At 42.1% G+C, this 16927-nt stretch overlaps 1 protein-coding gene across 2 annotated transcripts in view; it reads left to right on the plus strand.

Annotated features, from left to right (window-relative positions):
* The first annotated feature begins 1871 nt into the window (after positions 1 to 1871).
* STXBP5L (syntaxin binding protein 5L) overlaps positions 1872 to 16927 on the plus strand; it is a 255306-nt gene continuing 240250 nt past the window's right edge. For both annotated transcript variants that reach the window (XM_009906530.2, XM_054163231.1), the window contains exon 1: positions 1872 to 2294. In XM_009906530.2, the coding sequence (XP_009904832.1) occupies positions 2094 to 2294 (201 nt within the window). In that variant the 5' untranslated portion in view covers positions 1872 to 2093. The remainder of the gene's footprint in view (positions 2295 to 16927) is intronic.

The raw sequence follows: 16927 nt of genomic DNA on the forward strand, positions 1-16927 counted from the left end.
ACTGAGCTTGAGAGGCCAGAAAGCAGTTCCACACCAGCTTCCACGGGGAATCACACAGCTGGAAGGGCAGCCATGGGTTATCTTACTCCTCTTGGGAAGGAAAAGGGGATTTGTACCCTTTGTGAAGAGGGCTGGAAGCCAACCCGCCCAGACCGCTCTGTGCCCCTCCAGGCAATCGGAGACTCCCGCGTCGCTCAGGGCCCCGCTGTCACCACCAGGACCCTTCTCTCCCATGACATTTTGGGTTTGTTTAGCGCAGCTTCCCCCACTGACACAAACTAAACCGGGCTCTGTCCCCCCTGCTCCTCTCTCCCTCGGCCCTCAAGCCTCCGCCGCGGGGAGCTCTTGGCTCTCAGAGCGGCCGCAGCACTGCGCACCCAGCCGTCGGTAGCCGCCGCCGCCGCAGTAGGGCGGAGCCGCGGTGTGTGCCGACATCAGCTTGGCCCCGCCCCCGAGGACACTGCGACACGCGATTGGGCTGGAGGCGGGGCGTGGCGGAGGTAAGGCACCTCACAGCCTCCTGAGCGGAAGGAAACTTGCGGTGCAGCCCTTCCTATTGGTGAGAGCACGTGCCCATCTGAGCAGCACCCCAATCAGAGGCCGCGGATCACAGCGGCGGTCAGCCATACCATTCCCCGCCGTAGCAAGTTGTCGGCCTGCGGCTCTGCCGACCGCCGAGCCTTTGGAAAGCAACTCCCGCCCTCCTCCCCGCTCCGCCATTCGCAGCCACCCAACTTGTCCTCAAACAACCAATCGAAACTTGCCGCTTCTGTCAATCACCAACCTTTGCCCCACCTTCCCCCAGCGAGGGGAGGTTCAGGCGCTCTGCTGCGCGCTGGTGGCAGCAGGCGGGGCGGTGAGGGGAGGGGAGGAGAGGAGGAGAGGAGGAGGGAGGAAGGACGCGAAGGAGGAGGAGCTGTGGCTGCTGCCGCCGCTAGCCGAGGTTTCAGTACCTCGGAGAGCGGCTGCGAGAAAGCAGGGCGGGCAGGAGCCGCTGCAGCCGTCCGGACCCGCAGCTGCTCTCTGCTTACCTGCCCCGCTCCTCTCCCCTCCTGCCCTGCCCCTCGCAGCGCCAAGCACACGCAGCCCCAGGGACTGTTAGGAAGCGTCGCCTCAGAGCGAGCGGCAGCGCCAGGCGCCTCTGCCCGCTCACCACCTTCCCCACTCCCCTGCCGGCGCTGAAGGAGTCCGGTCCCCCGGGGGCACGGCGACGGCACAGGCTCGGTGAACCGGGACGGGCGGGAGGGTTGTCCGTCGCCTTAGGGACGGGACAGGTGGTCAGCCCGAGGGTGGCCGGGCTGGCCGAGGGGGTCGCTCCTTACAGTCGGTCATTCCTCACGGGTGGGTGGTGAGGAAAGTGAGGGGTTCCTTTCCCGGCCGGGATCCCGGGGGTGGGCAGAGAGGAAGATCAAGGGCAGAAGCGGCTGCCGGGCACTTGCTGGGGTGGGCAGATAACTGGATAGCAGGAGTCGCGACAGCAGCTGTGGGAGGAGTGCGTTGGCGGGGAGAGGGAATCCGCTCCCCCGAAACCCCGGGGGCAGAGATAGCCCCGGCTGAAAGGCTTTCGAGGGGAGAGGAAATTGAATGTAGCCAGATTTTTGCCGTTTGGTTACTGAAGTAACGAAGGCAAATCCTAGGCAGGGAAGGTAGATGGAGCCTACTTTTTGGATGCTGCTTTGATTTTTTGTTGCCGTTGTTGTTATTAGTTCTCTTTTAAATTTACTTGTCGATTTTCAACCACTGTTAAATGTGGATTTTCTGGGAGAGCCCGACGGTGGTTGTTCCATTGCCCCTTGTTTGAACGTAAAATCTTAGTTCTGCTGCTTGTGGAAATTTTTTTATTTTTTCAATTTTATTTATTTTATTTTTTTTTTAAAGGCCCTTCCCAGGCAGCTTTTCCGTCTGACAAAATGAAGCCTTTGTATTTTTCAGTCAATTTTACCTAATATCGACCTTCTGCTCGGTACGAGAGACTTAAAGTGCTGCCTCACTCGGAGGGACCGTTTGAGGACTTTTTTCTTTGCTACATGTAGCTGAATGTGTTGCGACACATCTCTGCTCCCCCCTCTAACCTTCCGAAAGATTTTTCCAAAATGAAGAAATTTAATTTTCGCAAAGTTTTGGATGGTTTAACTGCCTCATCCCCTGGTGGAAGTAGCGGTGGTGGCAGTGGTGGTGGTGGAAGTGGGGCTGGTGGTGGCTCCGTGCAACCAGGAGGGACTGCAGGAGCTGCGGGGACACCCAGGGAGGAGATCCAGGAGACGCTCACTTCGGATTATTTTCAAATCTGTAAGGTAAGGGTTATGGCTTCTTGTGTTTTGTTTCTCTTTTGCCGTGAAAATGATAAAAGCTACGTGGTGTGTGGGGGCAGTAACATGATACCAGTAAGCCTTTCACTTGAGAACTGCAGTGGTTGTATAAGGACTTTGGAATGAAAAGGCAGAGATCCCGTTGATGCTTTTTTTTTTTTTTCCTTCCTGCTGCAGAGTTGGGATAGTCACTAAATTAATAAAATCTTCATTTCAGCTTTCAGGGACAAATCCTAAGTTCATGCTTGGACCCCAAACTACTAACAAGGTTGTGATCAGGAAAGCAAATAAATTGGGGCTAGCACATTTGCAAGTTGTTAGAAAGTGAAAATCTTATACATCTGCTCCCCTTCCTCGCTCTTCTCATTCCCTCATCCTTTCTTTCCCTCTAGTAAGAAAAAGGCCCAAGCTGGAAATGAAAGGCAGTGCAGTGATTACTAGCATTTCAGTTATTTGTGAGGGGTTGGAAGTAGATTCAGAACGTGGATTTTTAGCATTAGTACTGAAGATTTTGCTTGTATGATAATAATGGGACGGCATAAATGCCAAAAGTTGCCCAATTCCCTTGGCATTGCTTTTATGTATTGGTTAGGTGTTTAAATGAGGATCTGAGTAGAAAGCGTAAGGTATCCCTGTGTGTTTAATGGTTTTCTGCCACAAAGCTTTCAGTGCTGTTCTCAAATGCACAAGTAAAATCAGTACAAATTGCCTGGTACTTCTGGAACAGCCCTGGAATGCAAAAATCTTCCTTTTGTAATGATGACCAAAAACAGAAGGAGAGATTCTATTATGACCTTCTGCTGTTGATCTTTAGTTTTGGCATTCATTCTGTTGGCTTTGATAGAAGTTTTGTCTCCTAATTTTATTTTGCTTAGGAGCTTCAAACCCAGAAGTTTTTTAATTACTGCAATTTACATTATTAAAAGTAAATGAACTTTGCCTGTTAGTTATACTTTCCTTTTGTTGGTCAGATCCCAGCTGATTTGAAATTTAGGTTATGGCCAGCTCCAGCAAATTCTTGTTTCTTTTTCTGTTTGGGTAAAAAGGAAGGAATATAAACAAATGAGACAGTCCTGTAAGTGTGCACATCTGAACCTTTTGAAGTACACAGTTTTCCTGATCTCAGGTACTATGATTCTAATTCTGTTTGGTTTTCAGCTACAGTTGGTGTCAAAACTCCTCGAGAGTTCAGAGAAAGAAAGATGGGGAGCCGTGACTTAGAAGTGTCTAAGACCTCTGGAATAGCTTCTACATAATTCAGCTTTCTGGAGTTTTTATAGTGCTTTGCCATCCTGCCACAAAACCAATTAATGCATTTTTTGAGTCTAAATTCTTTTGTAGTTTTAATAGTGTCAGTGCATTAGAATCAGACCTGTTTCCTGGGGCTGAATTTGACTTCTTATGGGCACAGTAACTTAGCATTTTGTGACTCTGCAGATGCTCAGCACAGTGATTCTCCCTTCTTGCCACTTCAGTAAAAAGATAATGCAGATAATCGAGATCCATTAAAATATTAGACTGTCTGTCATTCTGAGGCTTCAAACTAAGGCTAAAACTCAACACAGTTCTTCATTTTTAATTTATTGAATAGTGCTAAAGATCTGCTTTCGGTGTGAGATGTTATTATTTTGTGTTGTATATTTGCAAAAATGGGCAATGTGAGAGAAATTATTCTTCAGCCTGATCTCCGTTATTTCACTTCTTTGGCTTGCTATTACTTGAAGGCAGTTGGTGTTATGTTCTGATACAGCTACTTGGAAACAGGCATCTATTTGGAAATGCATCTGACAGATCTACTTGGAAATAGAGCTACTAGGTGTACAGGAATATGTCATTTTAAGAAGGTTTCAGCAGGCAATATTTGCCTGACATAGCTCTCGAGTTAAAATGTTCTCAACAAAGTAAATATTTGTGTGGGAAGGCTATTGGTTGCTTGCAGCATCACTTGCTTATGCATGCATGGTACTGCAGAAGTCTACTCTATAGTATACAAAATACCAGCTTCCTTTTATTCAAGACACAAAACCACGCTGAAAGCAAACTTCTAAAATAGTGATTATGTGCTTCTAAAACACCACAATGTTTATTCAACAGGATCTACTTAATCATCTGCATTAGTTTTGTAACCTTACCATCATGTTTGAGTGAGCCAACAAATCCCCACAGGCCCCGATCCTGTGTTTTGTACTGTGCAAGTCTACCAGAGGCAGCGGGACTTGACGCAGGCACAGCTTTCATCCTGCATGCTTCAGCGTGCAGGTTCTGAGCCATCTTTTGTACCTCAGTAACTCTGAATTAAACTAGAAATACAGCAAGACACATAGCAATCCAAGCTTTGCCTTCCCTGAGCTTTTGTTGTGCAGAACTTCTGCTATTTTAATTGTAAAGTTACGTAAGTTATACAGGCTGCATACTTAAGGATCCATGATCTGTGATCCTGCTGCACACAGAGCCGAGTGAAGCTAACGGCAGTATTGCTTTGTTATGATCTCCAGGATCAAGGCAGATGGACTTGCAGCCTAAGTAGCTGCAAACCACAACTGCAGCCCCCAAACTGTTTTCCCTTCCTTTGTTGTTTTATAAAGTCTTCATTTAGATATGAAACATAAAAGCTGACTCATACTTAAGAATTAAAGGGCCTTAGCCTGCAGTTTTTGTTTGAATAAATCGCTTTTCTGAAGTTTGTGGGACGTCTGCTTGGCAAAAAACACAGATCAAATCCTCTACCACAACACTGTTTTCATTTGGAAGTCACCTGAATTTATTGGTAAAACACCTGAATGCTGTCTTTCAATTTGGTGACATTTTTAGGGTGCTTGTTCCCACAGTGTCTTTTTGAGATCCGGATTGGAACTTAACAGAAGCAAATGTAATATTTCATTTCACACTGAGATGTTCACAATGACTTACTTCTGGCATTTGTATTTAAATCATTAATGTAACTGTGTATATTGAAAGACTAAAAATGAAGTGGCTGCAGTCTTTTTAAACCGTGGTAAATCTATATGTTGGCACCCTTTGCAAAGCAGGCAATTGTGTTTTGTGACAGTAGGAAGCTGAGGCAGAGTTTATGCTATAGCTATGCTGCTCTTGGGATTTGGGTATCCAAGTGAAAATCATGAAAATATTGATTATGTTTCACATTAATCTAATTGAATGTGTGAGATAGCAACATCATGCCAAAAATCAGGTGAGATCCAGTAGAACAAATTAATAGTGCCTATATTCATTTTAATGGGGATAGCCCTGGTTTCCTCAGTTTTACTCCTTTGTATTTTCCTTCTGTACATGCAGGGGCTTTTCCTAGCAAGGATTTATTAGGATTGCCTATGTTTGTCCATAGCTCATAGAAACTAAAGTAAAGCACTGGGAAGAGACATCAAGTTAATGTAGGAAGTGAGAAGGTCATAGTTAGCATGTGGTAAGTCATCTGAGTAGAACTTTGAGCATAAAGCACATAAAAAGAAGAAACAGTGAATTTATTACTTTGATTGTTAGGGCACGATGCAGCTGGGAAGAAACCCACCCTGATTAAGAATGAAGATGTACATTTTTTTGACATGGAGTGCATATTCTTCGTGAAACTGAGTCTCCAATAGGGAACTGCTTCTGCTTTTCTTGAAGAACACTCATAGGGGTGAATTTCTAGAGCATGATGCTAATTGCTTTCTGCAGAATGTGCTTGAAATCAAGACATCAGTTAAGAGTATAGTAACAGTTTCACTTGACTAGATGTACAAATGATCTAGTCCAGTATGCTTTCTTTGGCTGTAGGCAGCATCTGGATTCCCTAGGAGAGGTTCAGGAAAGCCTGAATTAATCATCTCCTCACACAATTATTCCCCAAATGCTGATGCCTTTAAACTCCAAAGCATGAGATTTGTACTCTCTTCAAAAAGTGGTCTTCAAGAATATTACTGGGTAATCTTCTTACCTAATCAACATTCCTTTGAATCTTGCTGTGTTGTTCATGTTGATAATATAGCCATTAGTTTTGGTATGTGCTCTGCCCAGGCTTTAAACCAAACCAACGGAGGCCAGGAGTGGTTTAGGTTTTTGTTGAAACTGGTATGGAAGCCCACAGCTGACTAGAGTTGTGCCTTCCTAACCCTACTTAGCTTTGACAAAAACAGGCCCTCAAGATGCATCAAAGCAGTAGCTGATTTAAGTACCTTAATTATCTCTGTTTCCTACAAGGTGGCCTTAAATTTTAATTCCCAGGGTCTATAGCTTTATTTTGGCAGCCCGTAACATTGAGTCCCTCTGACAGCAGTCGAGTAAACGCAACATGACATTACAGTTCAATGGTAACAGAGAGGTGCTGCATTTGTGGAGTGGCAGTTTAAGAACAGTTCTGCAGGAGCACAATAGTTCTATTTTGAGTTATGAGGAAGAATTATTCTTAAGTCTTTGTAATAAGCTGTAACAGCTACAGTATTCAGTTAGCTCGAGCTGTTAATCTGTGTTCCCTTAGTAAGGCCATTCAGGGGGGGGGCAAAAATAAACCCCAACAAACCAAAATGTGTGTGAATTGCCACATTTCAGAGAAAAGCCATTTAAAATTAATTATTAACTCTTACTTGAAAGTGTTCAGAGATCATTTGGTACTTAAATGGTAAATAAGGTAATTCTGGGAGGATTTTTCCCTATATACATATAGTTTGGATCTACTGTTAGGTGCAAAACCCTATTCTGTTTAAAACTAGATAGTTGTAAGTGACACTTCTGCAACCAGAAGACAGTAAATTTATTAAATGTGTGGTAAGCATAATGTATTTTTCTTTTTTTTAACTGTTTGTATTAATTAGAAGTGAGACTCATCAGTGGTAAAGGGCATAAAAGCTTGGGTTTTAAGAAGCTTGAATGTTTTCAGCTACCTACAGTTGTATAACTGCACTCCCCTGTTTTGGTTTTTTGGAATAACTATGTTTTGGCACTGTTATTTTGGACTGTTCCTCAAATACTAATACATTAATGCAGGTCCTTCATGGCCAACCCATGCAACTACATCTTCAAAACCGTTTTAATACTCAAGGTTGCAAAACAAAGCACTCAGAAGTTCCAGATTTCTGAAATTAAGTTTGCTTATTTATACAACCTTTAATTACGTGATTTATTGGTCAGATTTAGTAATGTGAACAGTGTTTGCTCAGTGGAAAGAACTTCAGTATTTCTTTGCATACTTAGAACTCGAGGCATACCTGAATATTAAGTTCCCCATGGACTTTTCCAGCAGAAGTTCTCACCACTGTAATGTTGAAAGCTTTATAAACATCAATGAACAGATAATTCATGATATGTCTGTGGAATGGTTATTCCAGCTGTATAGATGAGGAAGCAAGACACAGAGAGTCCCATATGATAGACTGTTTAGTGTCCACTGGTTTTGAGTCTTCATTTTGACCTGCTTTGAATCAGATTTCCTTTCCCCAGCATGTTTACTGTTTGTGTATCACTTGCAACCTTCCATTATGCTTCCCATTGTTTTTACATTCTGTTGAAAGGATTGTGCACATCTACAGAGTAGACTTTAGGCTGGCTACTCATACTGTCCATTTCTATGTCCAACTTAGATAGTCAAAACAGCTCTGAATTTCCCTTCTTTCTCAAATGACTATAGATGGAATTGTGGCTCCACACTGAACCTGTGAATTGTACCTATAATGGGTGTCATCTGCTTCCAAAATGGAATAGCAGCCACATGTGAACAGCTTAATTCATGGGCCTTGGCTTGATCATTTATAAAACTAAGTGATAAGGGCTTTGAGAGAATGCCCTTTCTGCAATTGTCTATCTGAATTGTACCTTGTACATTCCTATTCTGTGCCAAACAGAGAAGTTTGGCAGATAACAGGTCTTCAGCTGTTTACTTGTGGTTTATCCATAGGACAGACCAAACTCTACTAGGCATGGAGCGAAGCAAAAGTTCTATGCCAGAAAAAGATAATTTAATGAATGTCTTCAAGAAGAGAACAAAATCATGTTCCATAGATTATTTTTTAGCTTGGGAGTATTCTAAATTTAATGCTTTTTATGGTTGACTTTGAATTTTTATCAATATAAGAATTACAGAGTCTTCTGAATTGGAAGGGGCCCATAAGTTCAACTCCTGACTCAGCACAAGGCAACCTAAAATGTAAGCCATTTAATATAGGTTTGTGTGCCATTTCAATGGTGGGGTTTTTTGCCTTTTTTTTAAATCCAGAGATTAATTTCATTAATCATGTGAAGTCCTTGGGTAAAGAACTGAAATTCAGTATATACTTTTTCCTCCAAAGAAAGAGAGAATGTCCCCCTTCACAGAAAGTTTATATTAAGGATAGCTTAATGCCGTCTTTGGTCAGGAGTCACTTTTTAATAGGCAGGTGTTGAGATATCAGACTGTCATAACTGAACTTCAGTCTTCTTTCCCTGAGCTAATGATGAGATTGTGAAAGCCTTGGGCATCTTGGAAATGGGGGGGGAGGGGGGCGGGGGGAAGGGACATGCTGAGGAATACAGTGTCTTCACTTTACATTGCAGAGGCCAGACTCCTGCAATCTGGAGTGGTGAAGCTGTCTCTCATTCTGTGAGACCTGTGCTGAATTTATACCTGAGATACAGCGCTTTTCTCACAAAGTTAATTCCAATTCCCAAGTTTTCTCTTACTGTCTCTCCTTTATCTTGTGAGCCATCATTTTTACCCTCCTGACTGCTATTTCCTGCTCGTGCCACCACTTAGTTAATAAGACATTTTCTCACTACGGTAGTGGGAAAACTGATTTTAAATCTCTTCTGGGAGGATGGAGGAAATTCAGCTCGGTTGGCCTATATCTCAGGGAGTGTTTTGATCCTGGAGCTGTTCTGTGAAACATCAGTTGTATAAGCATCCGTTTTTTCAACTTATCTCTGAAAGAAAATATTTTCTGAGAATATTTTTTCAAAGAAGTGACTGAGAAATCATTTAGAGGCACATGAGTAAAAATAGTAAGGTGTTTTAAGATTGTTTCCTTTTCTCCTTCCAAGTAGAAATACATATACTGCATAAAGCATGCAGCTGTCCTCAGCAGAAGTGGACTACATCTAAGGCAAAACCTCATTCTCACTTAGATGAATGTTTGTTCATATCTGACTCTTACTCTGAAGCATCTGATGCTCCCTGGTGCATGGTATATGCCAAAATCCCTTTTTGAGGTCTGTGTGAAAATACTGTGAAATGTTAGCATTAGTACATCCATTTCACAAGCAGAGAAGGGGAAGCACTTGAGAAGTGAAGTAATATACCCCAAGCTAAATGAATGCAGTGGTCTGTTGGCTATTCCAAACCCAAGTGTTTATAAAAGCAGCTTATAAGGGATATATTAATTTGTCACAGTGTATGTGAGGGGAAAATTAGAGGACTGTACAATTGGAAGTATAAGTAATGTGCATCTGTGCAGAGGACAGAAAGCAATATTGTTAGGTACAGATGGCTGGTAAATATGCTTAAATGTAATAAGATATTATCTGTGCAGTGCTGTGTCTATTCCTGACAGATCACCAACGAAGATTATGAATACTAAAAAATACTAGAGACAAGCTGTTGCCTGTAGCTAGGGTCAAAGTCCGATGAGATATACTTTTTATGGTTCCCTTGAAGTTAAGTTGTGTGCAGCACTGAAAAAAAAATAATCATGACCCTTAAATATTAAGGCTTTGAGTTGATCAGTGCACAAATTCAAAAGCAGCCTTACTGAATGTGGTGGTTTATGTGAAGATACAGGTGCGTATGGCACCAGCTCTTTCTGCAGAGTCTGAACCCAGTACATTAAAAATGATTGCTTATATGTCATTAAAAAAATCTGCTGTGTAAGAATGCTGTGAGGTCAAACACCCAGGAGTCAGGTCTCTTAGTCAGCTAGTATTTAATTGCATCTATGTGTGTGGTAATCCAGTCTTTATCACACACTTTTATTTTCCTATTTTGTCTGCTTATGTTTTGTTCCTGTACTCCATCACATCCTGGCTTGAACTGTATGCAAAATACAGGCAGAATAGATGCTGGTTTGTGTGTGCAATTGTTCTTGTGAGAAAACCTCTGCATTATCCACTGGACATCACCAAAAAAAAACAAAGGGTCACGCTAAATAAATTATGAATGCTCATCTCTGCTTTGTTCATCCCATTGCATCCATGGTATCCCTTAAGGACAGATGTGTGCTTTCAGTTACACCTGTCCGGCATCAGCTGTGTTACAGATCCATTCCATTATAGCTGTGGATAAAAGTTGATTGCCCAGGGTCCAAACCCCTCCATTTTATTCGTTGTTTGTTCCTACATCTATTTTTAAACGCTCACCGAATGAGGCAAAGGCAGGAACATGCTATGTGGTTATGTAAACAGTGATCTGATTCTTAGGATCTTTGGATATCGTATCTTCATTTGTGTCTGTGAGCTGTGCCCTTGCTAGCTTTATGGGCAATGCAGCAGAAGATACTAATGTGTGTGTGATCTTCTGGATTACACTGCTGTTAGAGGGCGTAAAGCTGCCACAAAATATCTCCCATTTAATTTGGAACATATCCTCACCATCGATGAGATACTGGCCGGTACCTCCAAGTTCAATTCTCGCTTCCACAGAAGAAAAGGAGTCTTTACATTGCATACAGTGTGCATACAGAAAGAAGGCAGGACAAGATTAATTATGAATTAGTAGTAAGTAGTCTACAATGTTGCAAATGCTAGCAATGAAATCTGGTAATAGCATTTGTATGCAGGAGTGCCAAATCCTGCTGCAAAAGGAAAGATCTCCCCAGGAACACAGGAGGAGTACAGAGGATATAAAAGCAGAGTTTTAACACCATGTTTCTGTAGCTTAAAAAAAAAAAAAGGCCCCTTCAAGAACTTAGTCATAGCAGCAAATTTTTCTTCCGTCAGAGTAGCATGTAATTTTTCTTGACAAATGTTTTTAATTCCCCATTACAGCTGTTTGGTTTTGGTTTGTTTAATCTATTTTATTTTTAATTTAAAGTGTTCCAGAAACAAGAAATAGGATAGGATAGGATAGAATAAGAATAGGATAGGATAGGATAGAATAGAGTAGAATAGAATAGAAAAGAATAGAATAGGATAGGATAGGATAGAATAGAGTAGAATAGGATAGGATAGGATAGGATAGAGTAGAATAGAATAGAAAAGAATAGAATAGGATAGGATAGAATAGAGTAGAATAGGATAGGATAGGATAGGATAGAGTAGAATAGGATAGGATAGAATAGAGTAGGATAGGATAGGATAGGATAGAATAGAGTAGAATAGGATAGGATAGGATAGAATAGAGTAGGATAGGATAGGATAGGATAGAGTAGAATAGAATAGGATAGGATAGGATAGAATAGAGTAGGATAGGATAGGATAGGATAGAATAAGAATAGGATAGGGTAGGGTAGGATAGAATAGAATAGAATAGGATAGGATAGAATAAGAATAGGATAGGGTAGGATTGAATAGGATAGGATAGGGTAGGATAGGATAGGATAGGATAGAATAGAATAAGAACAGGATAGGGTAGGATAGAATAGAATAGGATAGGGTGGGATAGGATAGGATAGAATAAGAATAGGATAGGGTAGGATAGGATAGGATAGAATAAGAATAGGATAGGATAGGATAGGATAGGATAGGATAGGATAGGATAGGATAAACCAGGTTGGAAGAGACCTTCAAGATCATTGCATCCAACCCATCACCCAACACCATCTAATCAACTCAACCATGGCACCAAGCACCCCATCAAGTCTCCTCCTAAACACCCCCAATAATGGTGACTCCACCACCTCCAGAATAAAATACCTACTTCAGAACAGGAACCTTAACCAGCTGTAACAGAGCAGGATATTAGCAGCCTATGGAAGCAAAGTTCCAGAAAACCCCCAAAATGGGAAGACTTGAATTAGTTATTGCTCTGTTGGTCTGGCTTAACTTTAATGAAATCAGGTGTTTTTAAAAATGCCTCATTGCTGTTATGAAATTACCTTGTATTCTGCATTCACAGACTTAGTGAAGACAAAACCACTTTCTTTTCAGGGCTATCTGATGTGTTGAATGTTTTTACAATGCTTGTGAATAGCCATAAACCAGGGAGGTTATATTCTCAACCAAACTATCTCAAGCTCTAGAGTAATAGGGTCAAGGATGCAATAACAGCTTTAGTAGATAGGCCAAATTGAGCTTTGAACTAAGTGGCTTAGGGTTGGGGTGTCTTTATTATTTTATATTAAAGCCAAGGACAAGTATAGTCTGTGGCATTTTTCTATAGGTTGATGCACTATTTCTTCGCACCGGTTTGAATGGCAAGAGTGGGAAGTCCATTATAGCATACTCACTGAACAATGAATGCTGATCTTCCATTGTGTTCTCCAGCCCTCAATACAAGAAATACATTCAGGTCCTGGAGTGGGTCCAGAGAATGGCAACGAAGCTGGTGAGGGGTCTGGAGAACAGGTCTGGTGAGGAGCAGCTGAGGGAACTGGGGTTGTTTAGTCTGGAGAAAAGGAGGCTGAGGGGAGACCTTCTTGCTCTCTACAACTCCCTGAAAGGAGGTTGGAGACAGGTAATTGTTGGTCTCTTTTCCCTACTAATAAGTGATAGGACAGGAGGAAATGGCCTCAAGTTGTACCAGGGAAGGTTTAGGTTGGATCTTAGGAGAAACTTTGTAACTGAGAGGCTACTCAAAACTGGAACAGGGGCTGGTTGAATCGCCATCCCTGGAGGTGTTTCAAAGACTCAGAGATGTGCTGTTGAGGGACATGATTTAGCACCGGCCTTGGTAGAGTTAGATAACGCTTGGACTTGATGATCTTAAAGTTCTTTTCCAACCAAAATGATTCTGTGATTTTCTTCCTTTTTTGTGTATTTTTCTTACTTCTCCCCATCCCCATCTTGATAGAGTTCTAAAAAGAACAGGAAGGGAAGAGGTGAAATCGTTTTGCATACAATGTATTCTCTTCACGTAAAGACTTGTCCAAAGAGATTAATGCATACTTTTTGATGATGACTATAAGATGTTATGCTGTAACTTATTTTACTAACTTACTATGCAGTGACTCAATGCTGGGGTATATGTTGCAAAATGGTGTAGTTAGAATCATAGAATCAACAAGGTTGGAAAAGACCTCAAAGATCATCAAGGCCAACCTGTTGCCCAAGACCTCATGCCCACTAGACCATGGCACCAAGTGCCACATCCAATCCCCTCTTGAACACCTCCAGGGATGGTGACTCCACCACCTCCCTGGGCAGCCCATTCCAATGGCTAATGACTATTCGAGTACTGTGTCCAGTTCTGGGCCCCTCAGTTTAGGAAGGAGGTTGACTTGCTGGAACGAGTCCAGAGAAGAGCAACAAAGTTGGTGAGGGGTTTGGAACACAAGCCCTACGAGGAGAGGCTGAGGGAGCTGGGGTTGCTTAGCCTGGAGAAGAGGAGACACAGCGGTGACCTTATTACTCTCTACAACTACCTGAAGGGAGGTTGTAGACAGACAGATGTTGGTCTCTTCTCCCAGGCAGCCAGTACCAGAACAAGAGGACACAGTCTCAGGCTGCGCCAGGGGAGGTTTAGGTTGGATGTTAGGAAAAAGTTCTATACAGAAAGAGTGATTGCCCATTGGAATGGGCTGCCTGGGGAGGTGGTGGAGTCGCCATCATTGGAGATTTTCAGGAGAAGACTTGATGGGGTGCTTGGTGCCATGGGTTAGTTGTTTAGGTGGTGTTGGATTGGTTGATGGGTTGGATGCGATGATCTTGAAGGTCTCTTCCAACCTGGTTTATTCTATGTATTCTATGTATCTCACTGAAGAACTTTTTCCTCACCTCCAGCTTAAACTTCCCCTGGTGCAGCTTGAGACTGTGTCCTCTTGTTCTGGTGCTGGTTGCCTGGCAGAAGAGACCAGCCTCCCTACAGGTAGTTGTAGACAGCAATAGTTGTCAAGCAGTTGCTCGGCCCCAGCAATGCTCGTTTAAATCGATCAAACAAGATTCAGATCCAACTACTTCGCTCTGAGCAAGGAGAGTTGGACTAGGTAGTCTTCAGAGCTGCCTTCCAACTTCACCTGGGCTGTAGACTGGTAATAATGCAGTTTGAGTATTAGTGTGATTTTATTTATTTGTGATTTTTTTTTCTTTTTTCTGTCTGAATTATATTAATTTTGGCATTTTGTTTTAGTTTTTGTTTTTGTTTTTTAATGCACTACGATGCATTTCAAAGCTCAAGCATGAGAGGAATGCTTTTTGAAATTCAGAAAGCCTTATTTTTTTCCCCTGTGATTCACTTAACTTGGCTATTTGTATCAATGTGAATCATATGCAAATAGGCCCATCCTTATTTGGTAGTCTTTAATGTACAGTTTGCAGAACTGAAGATGACAGTGGAAAACCCAATCTCTGAGGTCTCTGCAGAGATTTTTTTTGGTATGAAAAAAAGGAACTTTAGTGAGGACTACAAGATTTCTTCTTTGTTTTAGTCATTTGTTTAATTGAAAGATGGGTTTGGATGTACTTTCCTTTTCAGGGGCCAAGCAAGATGAGGAAATTAAAATAGATGGTGTGTGGTAGAACCAGCATCTTTCAAGAAACAGTCATATGGTCTACATGGAGGCTTGTAAAAATCATCAGAGTGGAAAAAAAGGACAAATTAAATATAGACTTTATATAATTTTTTTACAACCTTATTTTTACATTTTTAAATTATATTAAGCTGCTTCCACAGGGGAAAAAAAAAGTCATATGTTCACAGTACAAATATGGACAATAAAAAAGTCAGTTAATTTCAAATACTCCAACATATATTTCTGATTTCTTTTTTTTCATAGAAGTATAATCATCAGCATATTGTATTTGTGAAACTAAACTGTTAACATTCAGGATGTATTTGAAGTCTGCTTCATATACAGGACTGTGGTGGTTTAAGCCATAACTGGGAGTTAAGAGCTCAGATGGGGGCAAGGCTGAGAATCTCTCCCCTGCTCCCCCACTCCTCCCTCCCAAGAGAGAGGGAAAAAAAAAGGAAAGGGAAGGAGCAAATCCACCGAGCAATAATTTGGAGTTGGCCTGGAAGTAGAGTTTTCTTTAAACAATATATATATATATATAACAATAACAGGTAAGGTTCAAAAGAGCAAGGAACAAGGATGGATGGGAGGGGGACAAAGAAGAATAATACAAAACCAATCTCTGGGGATGGGAGGGGGGGAAAAAACAAGAATACAAAACCAGTCTCTCTCTGAAGAGGCACGGAGGCAGCAGGGAGAAGGATCAGGCCCAACCACGTGGCAGAGGAGCAGGAAGGCAGCTGTAGTAGCTCTCATCCAAGAGAGGCAGGAGCCAAAAAAGAGACCTAATGACTGCAATGCCTTCCCTTCTATACCCTGGCTGGGCAGGGAGTGGGGAGTGGAACAGACTCAGTTTCCCAGGGGGAAAATGCCCTTCAGGGAGGGCAAAGCACTTGCAAGCCCTCCCCCCTGTTTTAGAATGGGCATTAACCCACCACAAGGACAAATAATTTCTCCAAATTCTGCCATAGCTTATTAAGCTTTTATACAAAGTAAAATCTTTAACACACAAATTAAAAGACAAACCAGCTTTGCCCATTGCTGCAAGGATTGCTCTTCTATAGCAAAAAGTTTTGTGTGTGTCATTATCATGAAACTCTTTTACTAATCTGATTGTTCCTTGTGCACATATATCCTTCCTGCTCCTGTATTCAGTAACATTTCTCTTTTTCCCTTGTGTGCTCACATTTCCCATGGCTTTTTCTCTGCTGGTTTGTGTTGGGGTTTTTTGTCTTCGTCAATACTGATCTCCTTTTCCTCCCTCTCTCAGATGCACTGCTGCTGGTGAAGATAACAAGCTCATAAGAAATACCCTACTGAGACAAACCAATGGTCCATATCTCCCAGCAGTCAGTCTCTGACAGTGGCAATAGAATATATCATTTTGGGGGAGTAGTAAGATCACTTTTTGCAGTCCATTCCCTTTCTAATCTCCCAGCATCCACCATCACTGGAAATGACAGAGAGTGGATCTTTTGCCAGTCCTTTTAGAATCCATTTATCAATAATGCTCACAAATGTGTCTAATGCCTTTTTCAACCTGCTGATACTGTCAGCCCTAAAAACCTCCTATGGTGGCAAGTTTCAGAAGTTCATTAGCTGCTCTCTAAGGAAGTATTCTTTTTTGTTGTTGTGGTAACCTCATCTTTGATTTGCATTGAATGGCTCCACGGTTTTCCCAAATAATAGTTCCACATTTAGTTTACCTACTCTCTTGATTATGTAAAACTCAGTCAATATATCCCCAATACCCTTCTCTTCTCCAAAATGAAGTTGCAGCACTTTTAGTCTTTCCCGATAAGGCTTGTGTCCATCACATTCAGCGTTAGTTGCCTCCCGTCTGTCAGCTCTGGCTTCACTGCCTCTTCACTTGTGGAGACAAGAGCTACATACTGTACTAAAGTAATGGACTCACAGATGTTCTTACATAGCAGCAAAATGACACCCTCTGTTATTTTTGTCAGTCTTCCCCATGATGTCCAACATTACTTGGCTTCTTGCGGATTGCTGCTGCATGTTAAACCAAAAACTTGAGAGGAATGACAACCATGC

The sequence above is a fragment of the Dryobates pubescens genome, chromosome 8 (genome assembly GCF_014839835.1).
Source record: "Dryobates pubescens isolate bDryPub1 chromosome 8, bDryPub1.pri, whole genome shotgun sequence".
Lineage (NCBI taxonomy): Eukaryota > Metazoa > Chordata > Aves > Piciformes > Picidae > Dryobates > Dryobates pubescens.